This window comes from Carcharhinus amblyrhynchos, chromosome 25 (genome assembly GCF_965287045.1).
Source record: "Carcharhinus amblyrhynchos chromosome 25, sCarAmb.v2.hapA, whole genome shotgun sequence".
In the NCBI taxonomy this organism is placed as follows: Eukaryota; Metazoa; Chordata; class Chondrichthyes; order Carcharhiniformes; family Carcharhinidae; genus Carcharhinus; species Carcharhinus amblyrhynchos.
Genome location: NC_137348.1, coordinates 29,458,802 through 29,484,488, shown reverse-complemented (window position 1 = coordinate 29,484,488; position 25,687 = coordinate 29,458,802). Strand labels below are relative to the sequence as shown.

The 25,687-nt window shown below is 40.6% G+C and overlaps 2 protein-coding genes across 2 annotated transcripts in view; one reads left to right on the top strand and one right to left on the bottom strand.

Moving 5' to 3' along the window:
* Positions 1 to 25,687, top strand: part of LOC145358437 (dipeptidyl peptidase 2-like) — a 70,807-nt gene that overhangs the window by 41,473 nt on the left and 3,647 nt on the right. The window contains exon 8 of the mRNA XM_080212519.1: positions 19,527 to 19,645. Coding sequence (XP_080068645.1) covers positions 19,527 to 19,645 — 119 coding nt within the window. The remainder of the gene's footprint in view (positions 1 to 19,526; positions 19,646 to 25,687) is intronic.
* LOC145358439 (kelch-like protein 9) lies at positions 870 to 19,917 on the bottom strand. Its single transcript, XM_080212523.1, has 6 exons — positions 19,866 to 19,917; positions 13,995 to 14,170; positions 12,593 to 13,640; positions 8,124 to 8,376; positions 5,649 to 5,809; positions 870 to 3,740 (listed from the first exon to the last, which is right to left on the bottom strand). Exons 3-6 carry the CDS (start codon positions 13,634 to 13,636, stop codon positions 3,375 to 3,377), a joined length of 1,824 nt encoding a protein of 607 aa, XP_080068649.1. The 5' UTR covers positions 13,637 to 13,640; positions 13,995 to 14,170; positions 19,866 to 19,917; the 3' UTR covers positions 870 to 3,374.

Here is a 25,687-nt window from a genome sequence, read left to right as displayed (position 1 = left end):
GTAAGTGTGCTATTTGAAATTATAAAGAAATTGAGACCCAATCAGAAAACAAAGCAGACGTATAGGCATGTATCTTCTTTAATTCAGTTATAAGTGTTCATTATGACAAAACAAGTGAACAAAACTACTGGTGTAACACACTAGTTCTTCTCGAGTTATCTTTCAAAAACAATTGCCTCTGGTAAAGAAGTGACGTATCTAGTATGAGGAGTCAAATAAGTTATTATTGTATATTTGTGGGTAACCCTTGATTTCTCCTATACCATGCCATGTTGCTCCAGCACAGATCTTTATTGTTTCATGTGTTTGAACACTGCTTCCATTTATTTGTAAATGTAGATCCAATTGTCCTTCCTTTTGACATTGGAACTGAACATGAGTTATCGAAGCAAGTCATCACTCTAGCATTACTCTAGGCTTAGTTTAAATAAGAATAAACTTCGGTGTTAGAGAGATCCAGACAAATGGAATTTTATGAGAATGATTCTAAGTATCTAGCTGGCATGAAAATGGGGAGTTGCAGATCGTTTTTTGGGCATGTTTTCATACCCAATTAGTGCTTGAAAAGATTGTTTAGACCATTTCTGGCTGCTTCAGGCAGTGGGTGGGGCGTTAGTCATCAGCTAGCCTGCAGAGGGAGCTATTGTGCATGTGCAGACCTCTGATTCTACCCACCCTCTCACCACTTACCTGCAGAGTGGCAGCACTGCCACCACTACCCCCCCCCCCCCCCCCCAAACAAATAACGATTGGACTTGCAGAGTTGCAGAGGCCCCTCCATCCCCCCAGTCTCCCATAAGCCCTTCCTCCATAAACCCCAATCCTGCCAAGCCCCACCCCCTTCAGGCCCTGCCCCTATAGGCCTTGCCTCCATATGTCCTACCCAGTGCACTGACCGGTGACAGTTCCAAGGTGCCCAGTGAGATTACAAAGGTGCCAGGCTTGCCCTCAGCTGCTCCAGAAGGCCTCAATGGTCTCTGGTTCTACTGGTGAGGGCAACACGACTGTTCCCTGTTCGTGGGGAGTAGATGTTTTCCTCGCTGGAGAAAACCTCCCCCGGCGAGGCCATAAAGGCAGGTGAGCCTGGACAATTGAGCTCGCTAATCCCATGACAAACACAATTTCAATAAATTTAAATTATTTATTCAGAATCTAGCTTTCGCAAGATCGCAAGAGCTGAGAAATCGAGTATCATCAATAGACGAGGCGAGTTGATAAAATCCCAGTCATAATCTTTTGGAGCTTTTAAGGCACAGTTTTTACTGCCATCCGTTGCATGCTATTTCTATATCAAGGATGTCATCCTTGCCAAGACACAAAAGCTATCACATCATCTGCATTTCTAGCTATATTTTATGAGCTTTGGATCAAATAATTGCAGCAAGTTGATTATTGAAGTGTATGTAGTGCAAACTATGCTGTCATTTCAAAATTGTGTAAATGTCAGGTGCAGAATTTATCACTCAATCTCCACCAGATTTGCAAGCTTCAGAGCGTTTCTTTTTTTAAAAAATGTGGCTGTGGTACACTTGAGCTTATTTTATTAGTAAAAGTAAAACAATAAAGGACAGAATTATATATAACACCTTTAAAACAAGTAATTGTTTATAAATCAAACTGATTTTAGTCATCAGATTTCAGTGTCCCTTTGAAAACTCGTCAGAATTTTATTGTAGGGCTATGCAGGGTTAGTATTAGGACCATTTCTTTTCCTGTGAACTGGATTTGGGTATAGGGAATATAATTTTGAAGTTTGCAAATGATGCAAAATTTGGAAACAGTAAATAGTGGGCAGGATGGAAGCAGACTTCAGGAAAATACACACTGATTTGTGAAAAGAGCACATAGCTCACGATGCAAATTAATATGGATATGTAAAGTATTGCATTTGACAAGAACAGTATGGAGATGCAGTACAATCTAAATTGTATCTTTTCCGAAGGATGCAAAAAAGAACGTAAGACAATCCTCTCAAACCTCTTAGGTGGTAGAGCAAGTTGAGAAGGTGGTTAAAATGTATGAAATACTTGTCTTTGTAAATAGGGTATTGAATAGAGAAACAAATAAATCCTGATGAACCTTTACAAATATCAGGGTAGGGCTCAGTTGGAGGATTGTGTACAATTCTGAGCACCACAAATTTAAGAAGGTTGTTAAGGTCTTGGATGAAATATGGAGGACATTTACCAGACCTACACCACGAAAGAGATACTTCAATTATGTGGAAAGATTGGAGACACATGGATTGTTCTCCTGAGAGTTGAGAAATTTGGGTGGCGATCTAATAGAAGTACATAAAATTATTAAGTGTTTTTATTGAACTAGTAGGGGCAAAACTCCTGCTAGGCGGGCAAACCACTAGTATCATAAATTTAAAATAGTTGAATAAGAGCTTGAGGGAAAATTAGGAGAAATTATTTTATGTGGAACTCACTACCTGAAAGGATAGTGGAATCTGATCCATAGAAACTTCAAAAAGCATTTGGGCATGTACTTGAAAAGAGCAACTTAGAGGGTGTTGGGGATAAGATGAGATGTGGGCCTAAATTGGACAGCTGTTTCAAGGGGCTAGCTCTAGTGTGATAGACCAAGGACCTCCTCAGATGCTGTAAGATTCTGTGACTCTAAAGCTTTTTGACAGAGTGAAGTTTTATCATTTGCACTTGGCATTTGTGAGATCAAAATGATAAAACTCTGTCTCAATTAATTTTATTATTGATCCTTCCCTTGCTAGAATTGATGAAAATGAAAATCTCTATTTTTTGGGATGAGCTCAGCAGGGTACTTAGAAAACGTACATTATCAGAGGGATTAAAAATAACCCTTTATTGTTATAGTTTAAAAAGAGTTCACATTTTCTTCATCTGTTTAATAACGTGCTGATCTAGCACAAAAGGTCTTAAAAATGTCAAACATTGTCAATTAATTTGTTGATTGTAATTTTCTATTCGTTGTTCAGGTGAAGTATGTTCAACACATAATGATTTTGTATTGTTTTGTGATCCATTGCCAGATGCAGTGGTTGTAGAATTCCAAATTACTTAAGCCTGAGTACGTAGTGTACTCTTAAAAACTACTCTTTGTATATATGTATTTTACTTTGCTTTATGCTGTAAAACTAGTGACTTCACAAATAATAGTAATCATGTGTTGATATCAAATATCCTACCCTGGTTAATTTCATAAATAAAAATTTTGATTCTTGCATGATTTTCAGGAAGCTCATTCTGATAACATAACTTGTACATATATTCAACTTTACACAAGCAGAAACATTTGTAGGCAAACGGCAAGCTTCTAGCTTTTTATATAGTTATAGCTTTGCAATCCCTAGTACATCTAGTTTAATTTTTAGCTTTTGTATTGTGCATCTATTATTCAGTCACAAATAGATTGAGAGTCGAACTCCTTTTTGTTCCAAGAAGTGGATGTACGCACTCCTCACTTTTTAACTTGTGCAATATTTCGCCAGAAAGTTTAACCATGCAGGCTGCATGATCCACCAGAGGCAGAGGTAAGGCACCTGCCCTTCCCCACCGTCTGGCTTCTGGATCATAGATGAAAACACTATCCTTTTTAATCATTTGACGGAGGGACCCCCCGCCAGTGATGTACATTTTGGAATTGTGCACAGAGGTGCTAAATTGACAGCAGTCGAAAGGCGATACTTTAAGTGTCGTCCACTGGTCAGCTGCAGGAATGTAATATTCTGTTTCGTTTACGTGAAACCACTCGTCTGACTGGAAGAAATTAATACATTTCTGTTAAACTACAAAAAAGTAACATCACAATATTTGTTTATTTGTAATTAACGTGTCTCCTCCCTTTCACAGTATTAAGTAGTGCAGAGATTGAGACACCTTTTTCTATGGAAATTGTGTTCAGAAATAACAGTTTGTCAATGTATTTCGAAGTTATTGGATTGAATAGTGTTTTTATATATATATATTTTTGGGCTGAGTTGCTTTGGTACATAGAATAATTGTTCGGTGTTGTTTTCTTGTTTCCTGGATTTAAACCTAGCTGAGAGAGATAATTCTTCTGAATTAAAATTTATTTCTGAATTTTAAATCTTCTGTAGATGACATAACTAAATTATTTTTGTTTTTGCTCACATGTCTACAGTTTATTACCAATTTAGTGATGATGTTTGTAATTTTCTTCTTATTCATTTTCACAATATATTATGGCCCCATTTCTGCACATAATCTCCCCAGTTAGTTGACCTGACACAAAGAATTAGTATGTAAGAAATTATGATGATCCTAATATTAGAATACTTGGACATACTTGGCTATCTACCTGTTTGATAACTTAATTACTACAATTATTTTATGCTGATCTGTGTGGCATTATTAAGATTTAGTTAAAGGCAGTGTGTTTTCAGTAATCCTGTTTACAGGGTTTGGGCTGAGTGCAATTGAGGAAAGGTACCTTGGACTGTTAAAGGCTGGCAAGTGACATGATAAAAATGACAAATGTCATTTACACATTAGAACTGTTAGCTTAACAGAACATAGTTACTTGAGCTAACAATTTTTTTTGCTTTCATAGCTGTTTTGAGGCCAATGCCTTTGAGTAGCCATACCTCTGAAGAACATTGCACTGCTGAAGATGCAAGGCTTTTCATTATAATTAATGTGCACTTCAATGTATTGTTCTCCAATAATAATCAATAATTGCCATCAAACATGAGTCATTGGTTGCCATTCTACATCAAGTAAAACTGTGATCCAATGCTTAATATCTCATTCTTTTAGTATATGTTGAGTGAGTAAAATATAATGGTCGTCATGGTGCTATTCTAGGGTATTTTCTATTGTTTTTACTAATCCAAAGGGAGGTTGCAGTTTAGTCATCTCTGGATGAATACTACTATAATGACAATATCTTGTATAGTTTTATATTTTTTGAATGTGATAGAAATAAGACTGCAGGCAGTCTTATAATGGTGCTAGCAACAGTCCATAATCCATTTAGTAGTACAGTTTGTGAAGAGTAATGTCTTATTATTTTTTAAAAGAGTTAATAGTTAATGTGTACAGGCTTGAAGGATAGATTAAATCCCAAAAATCTTGCTTATGCAGTCTCTATCTTTACCTATTTCGCTGTGTAAACCATGGATGGCAGAGCTCAATTGTTTGCCAATTTCTTCTTACAATTTGATACTGCTTGATATGGCCTATGGGCCAAGTGCTGATATATAGGATTAGTGGGAGTTTTTTTTCTTGACTCTTTCTTCATTATTTCTGTTTAGTGGGAGGGGGAACGACACTTGTTTGTGGGATGGGGCTGGATAGATCACTGCGCTGCAGCATCCCACAGAGTAGGGCAACCATTACCCACTCAGAAATTCATCTTGCACAAGGTGGCGAGGACCTAAGCATTATCCTGGACTGTTATTTTCTTTGCTCAGTTTAAAGTGGGAGTCCAGGTGTTTCTCACATGTCACTGCAGACTCAGTGGGCTGAAGGGCCTCTTCTGCACAGTATAATTCTGTGATATGTTGGTAAGTGTTCTTAGAAACGTTTATTGGTATTGCTTTGGGAGTTGTAATTAAAACTGTAACCATTGACCTATTGACTTTTTTTAAGAGTGAAAACATTTGAATTTAAAACAACAACATGAAGATTTAAAATTTTCCTTACTGAATTTAAAGTCCTTCCTCCTACACAGAATATTTTGTCTCCGATAGTAGCCATACCATGGTCACAACGGGCAAATGTCATGGACTGGTTAGTGATCCATCGTTGCAATCTTGGGAGGTAGCTGTACAGATCCTTTACAGCTTTTCCTGCTGAGAATCCACCTGGTGGTAGTGATGATATAATTAAATATATATGCTGTTTTAAAATTCACATTCTCTGTTTTGAAATAAGTTCTTGCAGAATACTGTTCCCTGAACATATGGGTTGGAATTTTCCCATCCTGCCCGCTATGGGAATTGTAGCGGGTGGGACAGTGATTGTGCAAAGGTCCATTGATCTTGGGCAGGATTTTCTGACCTAGGGATAAGCATGGCCGGAGAATCCCACCTTTAATGTTGGGAAGGTGGAGTGTTTCCTGCAGCAACAGCTGGCAGGAAAACACCCAATCTTCCCGCCCTGCCATAATGAATAATTATTCATTACGTATCCATGTATTTCATGCCGGCTTCATTAGCAGGGCAGTCCTAGATGATGTGTAGTCTGCTGTCGTGCCCAGTTACCATATTGAAAAGGCATTCGACATCATGAATAAAGAAGGTAGATTCCTGAAAATGAAGATAGGTCTCCGATTGCACTCTGAAACCGAAAGACGGACTCCCTGAGACCTGAAGACCAATCTCCAGGAACATTCTGAGGGCAACCCCAGTCCTCTGCTGTTATGTTCCAGGGACTAGGATTGCAGGCAGCATCCATCCTGAACTTCGGGGCAGCCCCAGGCATTGTTCACATGAGCCCCACATTATTCTGAATGTTTCACTCTGTTTCCTTGCATTCAATTAACGAAATGCAAATGAGGTTCATGCCATCCTCTGACAGATTTTCTGACCCACCAATGTGGGCACCATGGAAGACCCGCTGTAAATTCTGGCCGGAGTGAAACTTAATTTCTCAGCCTCGTGCTATATTGTCCCACCATGCCTACCATCAAATTGGCTGCTGGGAGCTTGGAAGAATTGTGTCCAGTGTTTATAAACTAAGCTACACTAGAAGGGCCTAGGGAAACAAAAATGAAAACACTCAGAGTTGGTTACAACAAGAAATGTGAAAGTTGGATTTAATTTAGATCTGAAGTTATTGGTCAGAGTTGGAAGGGATAAGGCACCCGGGAGATAAATATGATACTGCTTTGGAACCTTACATCAAACTAATATTTTCTTGTACTGGAGGGTGAGAAATGAACTGATAAAGATTTCATTTTCTCACAATCTCCACTCAAATATAATCTTCAGGCAGTGGATGTTTTTATTCATGCTATACCACAGCATGCCATCCACCAATTCCAACTCGCAAGAAAAGACAGGGAGAAACAGATGAGGCCTGTGCAAAACATGAAAGAAAAGACCAAAGCTGCAAAAATTATAAAGAAGCAGACAAGACCATATTTTGCAACTACCCATGTGTAACACCACAAGACATTAACAAAAAGCACATTTTTAATTTAGTAAAAATATTTTGAGGTTTTTCTCAGGACTATAATTGGACAAAATTTGATACCAAGCCAAAAAATGAGATATTGGGATGAGGTGACCAAAACATTGGTCAATGGAGCTTTGAGATACACCTTAAAGAAGGAGAGAATTTTAGGAAAAGAACTGCAGAGATCATTGCCTGGATGGCTGAAGTTAGAACTATCAGTGACAAAAGAAATCTTGTACGGAAAAGGCTAAAATCAGAGCTCTTCACATGTTTTATGATTAGAAGAGTTTACAGAGATGAAGAGAGGCACGGGATTTGAATGCAAGGATGAAAGTTTTCAATTTGGTTCTTGGTCCTGCAAAACCTCAATGTGCATAATAATATAAAACTTTCTTCCTGTGTGCTATATAAGTAGTTCTCCATAGTCAGTCTATAACTGTAGTGACCAGTTTGTTAAAAGTTCATCTAAATTATGAGGGTTGATTAACTACACTGTAACTTCTGTTTTTGCAGTTGGAAGACTTGCGCTCATATCACTAAATAACTGATATTTGTGTTCATCTTTCCATAGAAGTGAGTTTTTTTTAAGCTGGGGCACTCAATTTCATTTATTGGCTAATTAACAAATACTGTTCTTAGCAATGTTGCTTCTAGAGATTATCTTTCTCCTGATATTACCCTCCTGTTTCTTTTTCCCCGTCCCTTCCTAAGTGTATCTCAGACATTGCACTGTTGGTAGGCAACCTACACAATGCCAGTGGATGTGCTGCCGTTATGCTAGAATGTGTTCAAAAATGGTCCTATGAATAGTGTCACTAAATATCCTCGCTCATAATGTCCCTTTTATAGAAGCTGATTTAGGGTATGGAGATGAGATGAAGTATTTTTTTGTGGTACATGTCAGCATGAGATGTCAACACTTTTTAAGGTGAATATTCTTGAAAGGCCAGTCTTCCAGATATCACACATAGTTGGTATGTCCCTTTCTTTCATCCTCACCTGAAATGTACAGAATACCTTTATGTACAGCCCCAGTGTGGTCTGCTACTGCCATTGGGAAAGATGCTACAAACTCCCATTTGTTCTCATCGGCCTTGTATTCTTCCACAGTATTTGTGAGGCTCCCTGAAAGTGTCCCTCCTGCCACAGAAATAATGTTCTTTAAAACTGCATCCACATAAAACCGCGTGCGTCTTTCCAGCATACCAGCAACCTGAAGCCATGAGTTATTTCTTGGATCAAACCGATAAACCTAGGGAAAGAAAAGAAACTAAATGTGATCAGTATATTTGCTAAACTATTTTTAAGACTTATAAGTTGACAGGGAACCTTACTACAGAAGAATACCTGATACTCAGAAAATTAGCTTAGTTGTGCCACATCACTTTCATATTAAGCAGTGAACAATTGACGAGTATGCTTTTGCCATTTTTGTTTCATTTACACAGTTTTCTTGTTAACCCACTTTGATCTGGGTTGCATTTCGGTTACCAATTTGCACCAGGGTTGTTTTAATCATTAGTCATTAAAGTACTGCCCTGGCTGAGATCAGCTGATTCAGTAGTGAGCAGGAGTCAAGCTTGAGCCTTAGTCTGTTGTGACACTGCTCCAAACAGTAAGTCTGCCAGAAATCTGGGGAGATTTAACTCCTGTTATTTTCCACCATTTCACCCTGTCTCCTACACTATTCTTGTGCCGTATGTCATCTCACAAACTTGAAAGAGGATAACTTGTTAGTAGCATCATCCAGAATGAAGCAGCTACAGTATAGGAATGGTTTCTGATTTTTGCATTGCCTCATCAGTCAACATTAACAAATGTTTTTTTAAGAGTGAGGGTAATGATCCTGCTGTTGTAAAAATGTTTGAAAAGGAGTTTTCAGAGTTTGCATAAATTGTAAAGGGATCAATTTAAATATTGTTCAGTAATGGGAAATATTGGACACCACCAATAGGCAGGAGAGAAGTTAAGAAAGAAGCCATGTAGATACAAAAGAGAGTTGCAGACACAATGAGCTACAAGCAGAGGAGCACATTGCAAAGATGCAGACACAAAATGAAAGCAGACAGAGATAAAGAAGAACACAATTCTTGTGTGGAGAAGAACCAAGTTACTCTCAAGAACAAGTCAGCTTTGCTGTTTGGCAGAAAAGGAGACAGGACCTCTTGGAGATATTATCTGACCTGGTGTAAAAGGTCCAAAACCTGGAAAGCTGTGTGCATGGTTCAGAGGTATTTTCCCAGAAGTGTCCACACCATGAACCAGGATGTTATTGGTTGCTCAATTGAAAAAGAATACTGGGAACAAACACCATCGGGTGTTTTGTCACCTGAGAGCAAGAGGGTTGGAAAAGGTGTGCCATGAAATCATGCTCATTAAACTTAGCACGATAGTTGCTGTTGGATAGGATTCCTGACCTCCCCTGTGCAAATAAAGAACAGCTAAGTGGAGAACAATGTAGGGGAATGCTTGTGATTGTAAAGGACATATCTTTGTCTTATTAACTATTTAAAGTCAAATTTATCTTTTTTATTTGAAGTATTATTTGCCTGTTCATTCATATTTAATTTCCATTCTGGGTCATGTTAAAATAAAAATTACAGAAAATGAAATTCTGTCAATAATTTCTTCCTTTGAGGGTCATTTAGTAAATTTGACTATTTTGGTTTACGGTTTCCACACATGGATCACAACAGTAACAAGTTTTCTTGAAATCAGTCCATTAGTTTTTGCGATATCGAGACTAACAAATGAGCAAAAGAATTACTTTCCCCTACTTTCAGTGACAAAGGTAATAAAGACATGCATAACTAGTTAATATTTATATATTCCCTGCTATTTTATCTTAATAACACCAAAATTGAATATAATTTCTAATGAAATGTATTTGAATTTTGAATATTTTCAAACAATCAACTGAATTGACATCACATTGATTCTTCTATATAAATGTAATGCCTCACAAATTTTATTTTCTTCCTTGGTTTTACTGGTGTAGCAATTTTTCTGTCTTTGGATTGCAATGCATTTTGTCTTTTGGTAGTATTTTGCAGCCAAATCAGTACTCAGAAAACAGATGTCAAACATTGGCATGAAACCTTGCAATAATTCTGTAGGGAAACTGGTTCCTCAAATTGTGCAATGATCAATTTGTGGTGGCTAGTTTTGTTGACCAGAAGTTTTAGAAACAGTTGGGCTCTATTGCAAATGTGGCAATGTTTTATTTCACCACAAAGATGTCTATTTATTGGCTCGGCACAGATTAAATTTGCGTTTATTCAGTGTGTGAGTTTGGTGGAGGATTAAGGTGAGTGCCTTTCTGAATCAACTTTATGATTCTTACTGGAAAGTGCATGTATTTGGATGTCAAATGTGCATTTAAATCCTACTGAACTGTGGTACCCATTATGATTCAGGTCTGCAGTCACTGTTGAAGTCTGTCACACAGAGGAAGCAAAACTGTATGGGGAGGGAGGGAAGAAATTATGGGTTCTGAGATTAGGGTGAAGTAAGTCTGTGGGGGGAGGAGTTTTTTTTTAAATGAGTTTTAAAAGAAATACCCAGCTTTATCCAGTAAGTTGTTTTTCTGGTTTAACTTTCATAGAGTGGGAGGTGTCCCAGTATATATTCTGAGGTACATCCTGGGCACAGACTCCCAGATATTGGAAACTCTGGGCTGTGGTGTCATAGTGCGATGTGAAGAGGCACAAGCTGATATTGAGCAGCCAAGTTTGGGAAAACGGCTGAATGTCAAGGAGGCAAGATTTGAGGATGATTTTAAAAGTGAAAAGAATAAAGGTAGAAATGTTAGAAAGAGAATTTCATATAGTGGAGTCCAGAAATCTAAAGGTTTTGTCACTTAAGGTGGGTTAGATGAAATAAAAGGAAATCAAAATTGGAAGAGTGAAAATCGTTGTGCTAGGAGGTTATTGCAGCATAGAAAGAGAACAAGGCCAAAGAATGATTTGCATAAGGCTAGAATCATTGAATTCAGTGTGTTGGGTGATGGAGAGCTAGTAAAGACAATGCGAGTGTGATTTACGCCAGAAACCTCAGACTTCACCCACAGCTGGGATTCTCTGGTGCCTTAGCAAAGAATGGAGGTTTGGCTGAGTGCTAAATTCTCCATCCTCGCTAGCAGTGGAGCGGGACGAAGGGAATCGGAAAATCCCAGCCTTATGCCGGAGTTTTACCACCTCGCCTGCCCAAGGCTCATAAGATCCTGCCTGAGGCCAACGGAGAATGCCATTCTGCGAGCCTTGCCAGCCCAGATTCTGGGGCAGGCAAGGCAGTAAAATTCAGCCTTAGTGTGGGATAGAATGCAAGTGTGGAGCTTTAGACAACCTTGGACTGACATAAGATGGAACTTGAGCAAAGGTGTGGATGAGGACTTTAGTGGCAATGGTGGCAATGTGAAGGAGATAAAAAATAAATAGGTTTACCGCTGCATGATATGCAGAGATTTGAAGCTAAGCTTAAATATCCAAAAGGCCACACATCATGCAATGCTGCATTCAGTTTGTGAGAGCAGCCATAGAGGGGATGAGATTAGTACTAGAATGCAGCAATTTTGGCTGGAGGAAAGCAGTTGAAATATTGTTATAGAGAGGTGACAATTCAATGTCTTTAGCGTCCATGTGTAAACTGACCCTTTAATTACTTACAAGATTGAAAGTAGTTGTGGTCCATATTGCAAATGTTGGAATCTTAGTTAATAAGTAATTAATAGTTAATAAACAACAGTTTATGTCCAAAAAAAAATTGCAACTGAAGTGAGGCATATTGGTGTAAGTTATATAGCATGTACAGCACAGAAACACCAGTGGGCACTGCCTTCAGGACACCACATCTGCCAGTTCTGAAATTCTTTCCTTAAAGTAAACTATCTTTTGCATCCATATTTCAATCAATTTTCACCCTAGCCCTTGATTGCATGTATCCTGATCTTTGTCATAATCCTTGCAAACAACCTCTTAGAAGTATGCTTCTTATAATCAATCCTTAAGGATATACTTGTTATCCTAGCTTCGTAATCTACCAAAGGCATGCCCTAAAAACCCAAATCATAAAAAAAGGGTATCTATCAAATTTATTACTATTATTATTACTATTGTCAGTTATGCCCACCAGACTCTGACTAGCTCACCAATCATTGAAATCTCAGGTCCACCAGAGGATGCTTTATGCTTCATCTCCATCTCCAAGGCCACCTGGGTATGGACAAGAGAAGTGCTGGCTGTCAGAGCAACCACACCAGTAAGCTATATCCACCTTGGACATGTGGATGGCCACTTGGCAAGATCCAAAGCAAGTCCTCGCATTTGGTTGTCAGTACCACAGCCTCCACACCAGGTGATTAAACTCCCAGAGCATAGAGCTAAAGTGCAAGCAAACTTTGAAGAATAACCCTTGCACATTTCTGAAAGTGATTTTAAAAATCTTGATTTAATGCAAATTGAAGGATGTACCTCATTTGATGGTTGGTTTCCAGTGGCATCGAATGTGTTTTGCCCGCCTATAACAAATACAAAATTATTCACAACCACTACCCCATGATTGTATAATGGAGCTGGCATTTCTCGCAGTTTTCTCCAACAACTACCGGTTTCATCAGCAACCCAAATATCACTGCAAACATTGTTGTTCATTGTACGGCCTCCAAGGATTAACATATTTTCAGAACTTGACCGAATCCGTGTATGCTCAGATGACAGCATGGGCTGAGCATATAGCCGAGAATGGTAACTAAGTGCTTCCTGGAGGTATTTATAACACTGGGGGTCGGTCTTCATAATTGAGATTTCTTGAACATATTTCTGTAAATCCGGAGCTGAAATGAGGCCAAATCGAATTTTTTTCAGGACATGAGCAGCATCTTTCAACCTGTTGTTATCGTGATGTAACCACATTGTCGCACGATTAAATAGTTCCAGTTCGCTGTACTCTTGTATATCATTGTTCTCTAGAATTTTGCACAGAGCTGCTTTGTCCAATTCTATTAAATGACTAGGATTTTCTAGTATATATTGGTAGTGCTGACCCAGGTATGAAAATGCTTTTTGTTTTAACTCCTCTGGTCCAAATTTTTGAGTTATTTTAAAGATATCCAAACAATTTTTCTTGTTGAGATGTTCTTCAAGAAATCTAAAGCATAGTTTGATTGCATCTCGGATCAACAAACCCTCTGCAGCTTTTAATACATCTTCAATGATTTCTAAAGTAAGATCCAGTCTGTTTGAATAAATAAAATCCAACACGTGCTTGAGCCCTCTTGCAGTGACATTCAGCTTAATAACTTTAGTATGTTGGCTCTCTAACAATAATTTGCAGTAACTACTTGCAGATACTAGAATTACTTTGTGTGCAGGAAAAGTAACTCCTTCAGCCTCCATCGTAACATCGCACAGAATATTCCTTATTCGTAAATTGAGCAGCCCCTCCAGTAATCTGCAAGGGTAGGTGTCTGAAACAAGTGGCTGGTACTCCAAACTGTTTTGGAAACTGGTTGACATTTTTCTAAGGTAGAAAAAAAGATTTATGTAAAGCTATTATTTCTAAGTTTGCTTACAATTGTTTATTTTATCACAAGCTCCAACTTGGTAAAAAGCAAACACCATATCTCATGCTACAGTACACTGATGCTTTAAGAAGGTGTTTGCATGTTTGACTTTAATCATAATAGTGAAAATCTGATGAGATTATGGCCTGAGGGTGCCAGTTATAAACAAGGGTCATTCAGTGTTAAGTAGCCCTGAAGACTTCCAAAAGTATACGTTTAACTATTTTCAGTTTTTTTTTACTCTTTGGTATGTCGAATCATTTTGTTGAAGCATATGTTAAGCTACAATTTAATTGTGGTGCGTAACTCACAGTAATCCTGCTGCTGCCTCTTCAAGTTCTGTAATCCTTAGAAGGCATCCTTTGTTGCTTACATTGTGTTTCCTTTCTGCTTCATTAATCTGTAGTTATGGAGATGTTCAGCTAGTAAAGGTGTTGAAAGTGCTGAATCACCTTTGTCCCCTGTTGGTTGTTAGTAGCCAGTTGTCCTGCATTATAACACGAAATGCCCTTAGGTTATCTGTGTGACAACGTAGGTTCATTGCTTGCTTCTTCGTACTGCCCTTTTTCATATAGTGACCAGAGTGAGATGTTTTCGAACTGGCTGCTTAGTTCCAGTACTGTTGTGCTTTATCTCAGTCAATTATAAAATGTCAGCGGCACTTGCCTGGACATGTCTGAATGTTTAATTCTACAAATGAAATACTATCAGCATTCAGGTGTATGCCGTAGGACCAATACAATTCGTATTCAGCAATCCACGGATTATTTTATGGATGTTAAGAACACTGCTTAATGTTTTTGCAAATAAAAAGAATTTGAATCATGTGAAAAGTACCCTTGCTACTTGTTAAAGGGTACTGTTAATTAATTGAAGTGCTGTCAGAAAGGGACTGGAGTAAACCTAAATGATTTGATTGAACCTTGGGCTGAATGCAAAATTATTTTAGTTTACAGATCTCTTTAGGCTTCTGCCAGTCTTTGGATTAAGATTTGGATATGCAAGTCCATTTTAACCATTTGCCAGTAGTTTTTTGAGCAGATATTAATGTAAAATGGACCAGAAAAATTATTTATAAAAACAAAATCCTGGAAATAACAAAGAACAACACAGCACGGGAAACAGGCCCTTCGGCCCAACAAGCCCGCGCCGCCATTTTAACATTATGAGTCCCCTCTCCACCCATGATCCTTGTCTATGCCTATGGCATTCCACATTGAGGGAAGACTAATTTAGGGACAATTTGTTACACCAGTCAGCCTAAGAGCACATCTTTGGGGTGTGGGAGGAAACCGGAGCAACCGGAGAAAACCCACGCAAGCACAGGGAGAATGCGCAAACTCCCGCAGACACTAGCCCAAATCCATGTATCTGCACAGCAAACAGTGATAGTCACTGAGCTGTCGTGTTGCCCAGCATCTGGTGCAGTTAAAGCGTACACTAACGACGTGAAGTACTAGGCTACTCTCGAACATCCAAGAACAGCCCTTGAACGACCCATCGCGTGCATGCCCTTTGTTGGACAACAAGGCAGACCGAAGCACCTGTGGATTGAAAGAGAAAAACGTCAATACCATGCACATCCTTGTACAAACGTTCAAGGGAATCCCCAGAAGCTCAAAAGTAAAACAAGTGAGCCAGAAAATATGTTGGAAGGTCCATAGGAATCAGTTGATTCCCAGGGACATCCCGAGGTTCCTGAACCTTATTTAAAACAGTCTCCTATATCCCTCCATCTCCATCCTGCTCATGTGCCTGTCTAAGTAACTCTTAAACAACTCCAGTGTGCCTGCCTCCATCACCTTGCTTGGCAGAGCATTCCATACCCCCACTACCCCACTGTGTGAAAAACCTCCCTCTAACATCCGAATTATACCTCACCCCCCCGCCCCCCCACCCTAAGCCCGTGGCCCCTCGTAATGTGCGTTTCCAATCAAGGAAAAAGCTTACCACTGTTTATCTATACCCTTCATAATCTTATATACCTCTATTAGATCGCCCCTCAGTCGCCGTCTTTCTAGGGAAAACAGCCCCAATTTGCCCAATCTTTCCTCATAACCCAGTCCTTCCATACCAGGCAGCATCCTGGTAAACCTCCTCTGCACTCTCTCCATGTCTTTCCGGTAGTAAGGCGACCAGAACTGGACGCAGTTCTCCAAATGCGGCCTAACCAACGTTCTATACAAATGCAACATTAGACTCCAGCTCTTGTACTGTATAACCTTCCTATAAAGGCTAACATACCGGAAGCTTTCTTCACAACTGTCTCCACCTGTACTGCCACCTTCAAAGACTTGTGCACTTGTACCCCCAGGTCCCTCTGCGTTTCTATACTCTCCATTGGTCTACCCTTTAATCATATAACCCCCCCTACGTTATTTCTCTCAAAATGCATCACCTTACATTTATCAGGATTAAATTCCATCTGCCATTTATCTGCGTAATATACCAACCTGTCTATATCCTGTTGTATTGCCTGACACAGCTCCTTACTGTCTGCCAGTCCAGCCATCTTAGTGTCATCTGCAAACTTGCTGATCATATTACATACTCCCTCTTCCAAGTCATTTATGTATATTACAAATAGACTGAGGCACACCACTGGTGACATACCTCCAGCTAGAAAAAGACCCTTCCACTACTATTCTCTGTCTCCTGTTACCAAGTAAACACAGTAAAAGTCTGACAACACCAGGTTTTAGTCCAACCTATTTATTTGATAATAGACTCACAAGCTTTCGGGGTTAGCCCCTTCGTCAACGCCGGCATACCCACATCATCCTATTACCAAGCCAGTTATCAATCCATCTAGATACCTGTCTTTGTATTCCATGAGCCTTAACCTTTTCAACCAACCTACTATGAGGGACTTTGTCAAATGCCTTACTGAAATCCATATAGACGACATCAATGGCTCATCCTCCGTCAACCATTTTTGTCACCTCCTCAAAAAATTCTACCAGATTCGTAAGGCAAGACTTCCCCTTAACAAAGCCAGGCTGCGTATCCCTAATCAGATCGCAACGCTTTAAATGCGCATACATCCTATCCCTAATAATCCTCTCCATCAACTTCCCTACCACTGACGTCAAACTCACCAGCCTGTAATTACCAGGGTTATCCCTACTACCCTTTTTAAGCAATGGTACCACATTCACTATCCTCCAGTCCTCTGGGACCTCATCTGAGTCCAAAGAAGAGACAAAGATTTGCGTCAGAGGCCCAGCAATTTCATCTCTCGCCTCCCTAAGCAGCCTAGGATAAATGCCATCAGGCCCCGGAGATTTATCAGTTTTAATGCTACCTAAAAGCCCTAACACTTCCTCCCTCGTAATGGATAGTTCCTTCAACTGGTCTGCAGCTCCCTCCAAGACAGTACCGGACATCAAGCTCCTCTCCTTCGTGAATACTGATACAAAGTATTTATTCAGGATCTCCCCCATTACTTCGGATTCTAAGCACAGCTCCCCTCCTCTGTCCCTGAGAGGACCGATTTTTCCTCTAACCACCCTTTTGTTCCTGACATAGGAGTAAAATGCCTTTGGATTTATCTTAATCCTGTCTGCCAAAGCCATTTCATGCCCCCTTTTTGCACTTCTAACTCCCCATTTCAGCTCCCTCCTACTCTTTGTATTCCTCCAATACTCTCTCCGTTCCCAGTTGCTTAGACCTAACATACGCCTCTCGTTTCTTCCTGACCAAGTCCTCAATATTCTGAGTAATCCACGGCTCTCTAATTTTACCTTTCCCATCCTTCCTCTTAACCGTTACGTCTTTCCTGCAACCATTTCAGTTTTCCCTTGAAAGACTCCCACATGCCGAATGTGGACTTGCCCTCAAAAAGCCTATCCCAGTCTGTATCCCTAAGTTCCTGCCTAATCCGGCTGTAGCTAACATTCCCCCAATTTAGCACCCTACCCTTAGGACAGCACGCATCTTTTTCCATTAATTTCCTAAAGTAGATGAAGTTGTGGTCACTGTTAGCCACATGTTCACCTACTGCAACCTCAACCACCTGACCTGGCTCATTACCCAGAACAAAGTCCAGTATAGCCCCCTTTCTAGTCAGGCTATCTACATACTGCTCCAAGGACCCTTCCAGTAAACATTTTACAAATTCCTCCCCATCCGAACCCCCAGCTCTAGGCACCTTCCAATCCACCCCAGAGAGATTAAAATCTCCCACTACAACAGTCCTATTCTTCCTGCACTTATCCAAAATGTCTCTACATATCCCTTCTTCCACTGCCTGCAGGCTGTTGGGTGTTCTGTAGTACACCCCTAGCATAGTAATTGCTCCCTTCCTATTCCTCAACTCCACCCACAGCGACTCAGTTCCTAACTCCTCTATATTATCCTCCCTCTGCACCGTCGTGATGTGCTCCCTAACTAACAATGCCAATCCCCAACTCTTTTCGACCCTCCTCTGTCACGCCTATAACACTTATACCCAGGAATATTTAGCTGCCAGTGCTGCCCTTCCTTTAACCACATCTCTGTCACTGCCACCACGTCTAAATTCCTCGCGAACACTAAGGCCTTAAGTTCATCCGGTTTACCTGTCACGCTCCTCGCATTAAAACAGATGCACTCCAGACCTCCAGGCCCACTCGGATCCTCCTTCTCCCGGGGAATTTTCCTCTCATCCAGACTTACCCTGTCAGCCAACTTGCTCCCAATCCCAGTGTTTACTGAGCTATTGGTCTCATCCCCACCCCCCCCTCCATATTAGTTTAAACCCTGCCGAAACACTCCAGCTAACCTCCCAGCTAAAATATTCGTGCCTTTCCCATTTAAATGTTCCCCATCCCTCCTGTGCAGGTGTCCTTCCCTCAAAGACTTCCCAATGGTCTACAAATGTAAAACCCTCTGGCTTGCACCAATCCTTCAGCCATGCATTCAGCTGTAGGATTTCATTATTCCTAGCCCCACTGATATGAATGTCCACAAAAGTTCTGGCAACATCTGTGCAGAGGAACAAGGGGATGGATTTTCCCATTCCGCCCACCATGAGAATTGGAGCAGACCATATAAATATCCGTTGACCTCAGGTGGGATTTTCCAGTTTTGGGGTGAGCGCAGTCAGAAAATCCATTCAAAGTTAACATTTATGGTCTGTGATTTTGCATCAGAAAAGTAAGTTTTTGTTCCTGTTTATCCAATTTTTTGCATTTTTTTCTTACTCATAGATCACTTGAACTATTCCAGCAGTTTCAAAATATTTGTTTTAAGTTTTTCCCCGACTCCGCTCCCCCTCCTTCCTACTCGTTGCTTTTGGACTTAGCCTTAATAAGGCAATTTGCAATGAATTGTGAAATGTTGAGAACCGGACCCCTCTGGAATTTTAACATATTAAGTTCCTGCTGCACAGGATAAAGCTATAAGATATAACATGCATTGTTTATTGTTAACATATCCTTCAAATATGCTGTATTGGTGGTGATAAAACCTGTCAAATTATGTAGGATTCTCTGATTTTTATATGAAATTCAGGCAGCTTGTTGGTTTTGAGAAAGTTCATATTTTTAAGTATAGTTTTTATGATGTAATTAATTTAATCATTTTTTATCACCAAGGATTATCTCTGATGGATGAGTTAGAAAAAGAAACTTAGTTTGACAAATGACTGAAGATTTTCAAGTTTGTTGTACAATATTATTGGCGTTGTTTGTAAGTGGCTTTAAGACTGAAATCAGATGTGTTTTAACTGTCACTATTAGTTGAAATGCTGATGATTTGCAAATTGGCAGAGCTGTCAATTGCAAAGAAAATGATTAGTTGAAGAAGTTGTCAAGTTTAGTAAATGTCACTAATTGTACTCTTTTTTAATGCTCATTTAACAGGTATGTTTTATAATTCAACTGGGAACAAAAAATGCTTTGATATCTATACCGAGTACATGCATTGTTCCGATCCGACAGGATGTGGCTTCGGCCCTGCAAGTCAAGCATGGGATTATCAGGTACCAGTTTTGTTTATGTATTTATGAAATTTACTGTGCAAATTTTCTTAAACAATTGATTAGGGCTCTTCCCAATTTAATGTAGCACATCAAAGTGAAATGTACACAGTGAAAAAGTGATCATGTACCATGTGGAAATTAAACAGCACTTTTCCTAATGGGTGACCTTGGAGATAGATTCTATTTTTCAGTGGTTTGGGGCAGTGCACTGGCTACCTACCCATCAGCTGTATGGCCCCAGTAGAAATCCTTGTGCAACTCATGACTTTTGCAATATCCCATTGCTCAGGTACTACATGGCTGGCAGCTTTTCTGAGCAAGGCAAGAGCTTGAGGTAGCAGCGACCATGATATTGTTTATGGAACCAAGAGGTTCACACCTGCACATAAAATAATTGTGTATTAATCTTTTTTTTTGAGCTTTCTTTATTCACTTTGAGCTGAAAAATAAGAGGCAATATAAACGAAATGTTACAATTTTAAAGAGGCTGCAGGAACAGGGAGACATGACAAGGTAGCTGGACAAGTTAAGAAAACTTATTTAAAAAAGCATGTGGGATCCTAGGCTTTATAAATAAACAAAAACGCAAGGAAATTATGCTAAACCTTTATGAAACACTGATTAGACCACAATTAAAATATTCTAAGCATAATACAGAAGAAGGTTGTCAAGTCCTCAAGAGTACATTGCAGAGGAAATTTACCAGAATTGTACCAGAGATGACAGACGCAGAGCCCATTTCATAACTTGCGCAAAGTCCCATTTGTTGGGGGTGGTTCTCCCATCCTGCTGCACTGATTTTTTAGCATGGCGGGCCAGGAGATTCTAGCAGCACCGGATTTGCGGGTTCCCAACTGGATGCCCAGGTGCGAACTCGTCTCCCAGCCTGATTTCTGTTGCTGGAAAACGGCACGGAGCTGAACACATTATGCAGCACCTAATTTGCATGTAATTTAAATACCATTGGCAGGCCCAGGACTGAAATCTCCAGGCCTGCTGGCATGTCACCAGCCCTCCCACCCCAACCTACGATTGGTGGGGGTGGGGGGTCTTGCTGCCACACTGCAGTTGGGATCGGTGGGGGAAGGAGGGCACCCAGCCTGCTGGGGGTCGGGACTGCAGGGTCGGAAGTTTGGGTCTGCCGGGAGGTGATGGGGGCGATCGGGCCATGGCAGGGTGAGAGGGCCGTCAATGCTAGTGCCGGAAAGGTCGCCAGCAATTGGGAGACCGGCAGTGCGGTGCTACTGGGCATGTGCCGATCTCGTGCTGACATGGTGCATGAGTAGTGGCCCACTCAGCATTATACTGCCGGCCTTTCGGGGGAAAAGACTGCACCCCCTGTATTTCATAATGATTCACGCAAGTTCATTTTGCAGTGTACAGAGTGTGGAAGATTAATTTTTAAACCAATGGAAAAAAAGCAGCGTGATTTACTCCATAATTCAACACTTTGAATTTTTTTGGGAGAACCGCCCTGGTTGTCTTTGTTCTCATTGACCTACATTTACTCTGGGACAAGCAAGCATTGCACTCACACTGAGTCTTCATCTGCCAATTGTTCTTGCGCAACTTCAAAGTTGGTATGCAAAGAATTGAATTCTCCTTCACCCAAATAAGTGCACAGTTGTTGGATGATAGGTTTTTGATAGGCAAGGGGATTAAGGGTTATGGGGAGAGGGCGGGAATGTGGAACTGAGACACGACAGATCAGCCATGATCTTATTGAATGGCTGGGCAGGCTCGAGGGGCTAGATGGCCTACTCCTGCTCCTATTTCTTATGTTCTTATGTTCTTACTCTGCTTTGCTCAAAACAATCCACCGCTTTCAGTCAGAGATCCTAACACCATCAAACTGTTGGTGAAATTTATCCAGGCAGATCTAAAAGATTCTCCTTGTCTTGACAGGTTCCAAGAATTACAGAAATGATGAGACAACACTCAAACGCATCAGTTAATCATCACTACTCTTGCATGCAAACACATCCAATGCACTGTTAGCCAAGCACTAAAAACAACAGAAGTACAGGGCCTGATTCTTCCATCCCGTCGTGTACGTTTTTTGGCACGTTAGGATGGGAGATGTGCATGTCATTTCGTGGGATTTGCGCATGCATTCCTGACGCGCGTACATCTCCCACAGCCGAAGAACAGGCGCAATTAAGACCAGAACATGACAGGAAGATAGGTAAGTGATTTAAATCTGTTTTTAGTGTATTTTAAATGCCATTATCGGGCCCAGCACAGAATTCTCCAGGTCCAATAGCATTTCCCACCCTGCCAGGAATATTTCATTCCAGCGGGGTTTAGGGTATTTCTCTACTTGCAGGGCATTACCGGGAGATCTCGCTGGACTGAAGGGGAGCAATCAGGACTCTCCAGAGGGTCGGGTGGTGTCCCTGCCAGCCTGTTCCAACAAAGAACAGCAGAGCACAGGAAACAGGCCCTTCGGCCCCACAAGCCGGCGCTGCCCATTGGCCCAAGAGTGAAGTGCCCATGCTCAGGGGGCACCTCAGCATTGCCTACCAGATATCAGTCAGTGCCAAGAGGGCGGGGCCTCAGGCCCCAGCGATTGAGTTGGCCAGCAAACTGCAGTCTGGTAGATCGGAGCCATTGTGCATGCACAGAGGCTCAAAACCGTCAGACTCCAGCATGAATAGCTCCCCCCACCCAGGCTTTTAATGCTACTCATGATTGTGACCTCTGCATTGCACCGAGTGTGGGAGATCCGAGTCTGAACTCCCACTGAAAAAGCAATCGTGATTTACACTATTTTTCTTGCTAGTGCAGCACTTAGAATTTTTTTGGGAGAATCGGGCCCACAAAGTTGCAAGGAGCTAAACTCCAGAAGCTGCTGAAGATTATTCAGGTCTGTAGTGGTTGTCAGCTTCAGTGATTTGATTGGATCACTTCTCTCTCCCTTGACAGCTGTTTTGAAATTCAAAATTCATAGAATCATACCATGCAGAACGAGGCCCTTCGGCCCATCGAGTCTGCACTGACATGAGAAACACATGACCTCCTACCTAATCCCATTTACTAGCACTTGGTCCCATAGCCTTCAATGTTATGACGTGCTAAGTATCCATCTAGATAGTTTTCAAACAATGTGAGGCATCCCGCCTCCACCACCCTCCCAGGCAGCACATTCCAGTCTGTCACCACCCTGTGAGTAAAATGTTTTTCCTTATATTCCTCCCTCAAACCTCCTGCCTCTTGCCTTGAACTTGTGTCCTCTCGTGACTGACCGTTCAATTAATGGGAACAGCTGCTCCTTATCCGTTCTGCTTTGGCAAAGCAGCCAGCATAATTAAGGACCCCATGCACCCCAGACATTCTCTCTTCCACCTTCTTCCTTTAGGAAGAAGATACAAAAGTCTGAAGTTGTGTACCAACCAACTCAAGAACAGTTTCTTCCCTGCTGCTGTCAGACTATTGAATGGACTTACCTTGCATTAAGTTGATCTTTCTCTACACCCTAGCTATGATTGTAACACTACATTTTGCACTCTCTATGATTGGTATGTTTTGTCTGTATAGCGCGCAAGAAACAATACTTTTCACTACGTTAATACATGTGACAGTAATAAATCAAATCGAATCAAAATCAAATCCATGCCTCTTATAATCTTGTACAACTCAATCAGGCACCTCTTAGAGTCCTCTGCTCCAATGAAAACAACCCAAGCTGAAATAACTTCCCTTAATTACTTAAACGTTCCATTCCAGGCAGCATCTTGGTGAATCTCCTCTACGCCCCTCGAGTGTCCTTCCTCGTGAATGCTTAAATGTTCCCAGCCACCATTCTAGCTCTGAAACTCTAAATTCCAGGAGCTACAGCTGAGCTGGACACACTTCCTGCACACATGCTGGCCCAGGCACTGGAAATGTGCCCAGCCTCCCACATGGAGCAAGAAGAGCAAACTATGGCTTCACGTTCTCCTGCCATGACTAAAGTTTAAAACTTTAATAGATTTCTTAAAGTGTTATAATGCAAGTCAAAAACTACAGTGTCTTATGAAGTCCACGTGGGTCATAAGTTTTTTGCATTTTAAATTTGGCTAGGGTGAGCATGAGATATTTCACTTCAGATTCGACTAACCCACTAAGGAGCCTTTATCAATGAAACTTCATTTAAGTATACAGTTAACATATAGAGAGAGAAATTAGTAATAACTTCTACTAATTACAGACAAGAAAAAAGCAATCATAATATTGTATAGCCCTTAATGAATGTAGGAAATGTCCCAATCAAACCAATCCCATAAACAAAATCCTTCCCACTGGTTTAATACAGCAAAAACTAATGCCTACATGATACTGGAACTTAGCCCTTTGGTTGAATGTTGCAGTCCTCATTAGGTGCACATGGACCAGCTTGAATTCAGAACAGCTCCTCAAAACATCAGGGAGAAAGGCTTCAGTCAAGCTAACTTTGCTTCCAGTTAACAGCAGAATTTCCAAAACCAGGGAGAGAGAGAGAAACACTGCTTTCCAGTCTGATCAACAACCCCTTTCTAATTAAAACTGAAAAATGAAGCCCGAGATTTTCTTCTGGGGAAGAACCACCTGACTGACATGTCAATCAATCTTCCCCCTCTCACAATGCAAGGTCGTAAAGAACCTGGGGCCCCAGGATAAAAAATAAATCCCACTTAAGCTATTGAAGCACCAATAAAATGACTTTCAGTAGACGGCCAATGCCATAATGAGAAAAAAATTGTGATTGAATTGAAGCAGAGAACATGATTTTAAAAAAAAATTCTTAAAGGCACACAAACATCACAAAAAATAATTAGTTAACTAACTCCCTACCCTTGATTAAATTTGTTTGTACATATATTACTAATCTTTACTGTCTACAATTTGTTCCCTTACCTAGTTTTCACTTTCAAAGTCAGAGAAGTAGAAGAGCGAGAAACTCATTTCCCAGTCACTTACCTATGACTGACGTGTTCAGTCCTCCTGCCTTAGCCTGCAACTGCCCTCATTGACCTATAGGCAGAATAAAGAAAAACGAGATACAATACCTCCTCCCCCAACTTCCTAATCTCCCACCCTTAGCTTAAATAAAAGATATTACTAATTTAGAAAAAGTGCAGAACAGATTTATTAGAATACTACCGGGACTTAATGGTTTGTGTTACAGGGAGAGGCTAGACAGACAGACTTTTTTCTCTGGAGCATAGGAGGTTTAAGCGTGATCTTACAGAGGATTATAAAATAATGAGGGGCACAGATCAGCAAGATGGTCGATATCGTTTCCCAAAGGTAGGGGAGTCTAAAACTAGAGGGTATAAGTTTAAGGTGAGAGGGGAGTCTAGAGGGGCAATTTTTTCACACACAGGATGGTGAGGTCTGGAATTAGCTGCCAGAGGTGATAATTGAGGCGGGTACAATTTTGTATTTTAAAAAGCATTTAGACAGTTACATGGGTAAGATGGCTGTAGAGGGATGTGGGCCAAATACAGGCAATTGGGACTAGCTTATTGGTTAGAAAAAGGGGGCACATGGGCAAGCTGTAAACCCCTTTGACTCTATTAATTCCCAAGCACTCAGAAAGAAATGGCACTTCTTGCAAAGGCACTGGCAGGTTTGTTTTTACAGTCTCTGCTGCCCCTTTTCACCTAAAAAGTCAGAACTGGCTTACTAACTACCCTAAATCAATCATCTGGCTAGTCCAATAGGGGAACTTGTTGTTACTTTCTTTAAATCTGAAGGATTCTCAAATTTCCACAAGCAATTTGTAAACCAGAATATTTATCAGCAATTTTAAGTTAATTCTGTTTAAATTGTAATATATATATGAATGTAAAGTTGGTAGGTACTATGTTTAGAGTTGTTTGTTTAGCATTTGAAGCTTAGTTTATTCCTTAACTCCCAAGCACTCAGAGCAAAATGACAACTATATTTTACAGGTAAAACCAGCATGTGGTAATTTGGGTGTGGATCTTTGCTTTCTGATGATCTTTGTCAGATCTTGTTTCGGATTGACTATGTTGTCTAGTGTGTCTGGTTGGTAACTGGTTGTGCACATGAAGTCTC

What these genes read in the sequence shown, in the direction of transcription:
- LOC145358439 (XM_080212523.1), bottom strand. Translation starts at nt 13,636, where the DNA reads ATGTCAACCAGTTTCCAAAACAGTTTGGAGTACCAGCCACTTGTTTCA. An exon ending in AGGTATTCTGTACATTTCAG is followed by an intron (nt 5,810 to 8,123) that starts GTGAGGATGAAA and finishes CACTACCACCAG; the next exon opens with GTGGATTCTCAGCAGGAAAA. An exon ending in GAGGAAGGACTTTAAATTCA is followed by an intron (nt 3,741 to 5,648) that starts GTAAGGAAAATT and finishes AATTTCTTCCAG; the next exon opens with TCAGACGAGTGGTTTCACGT.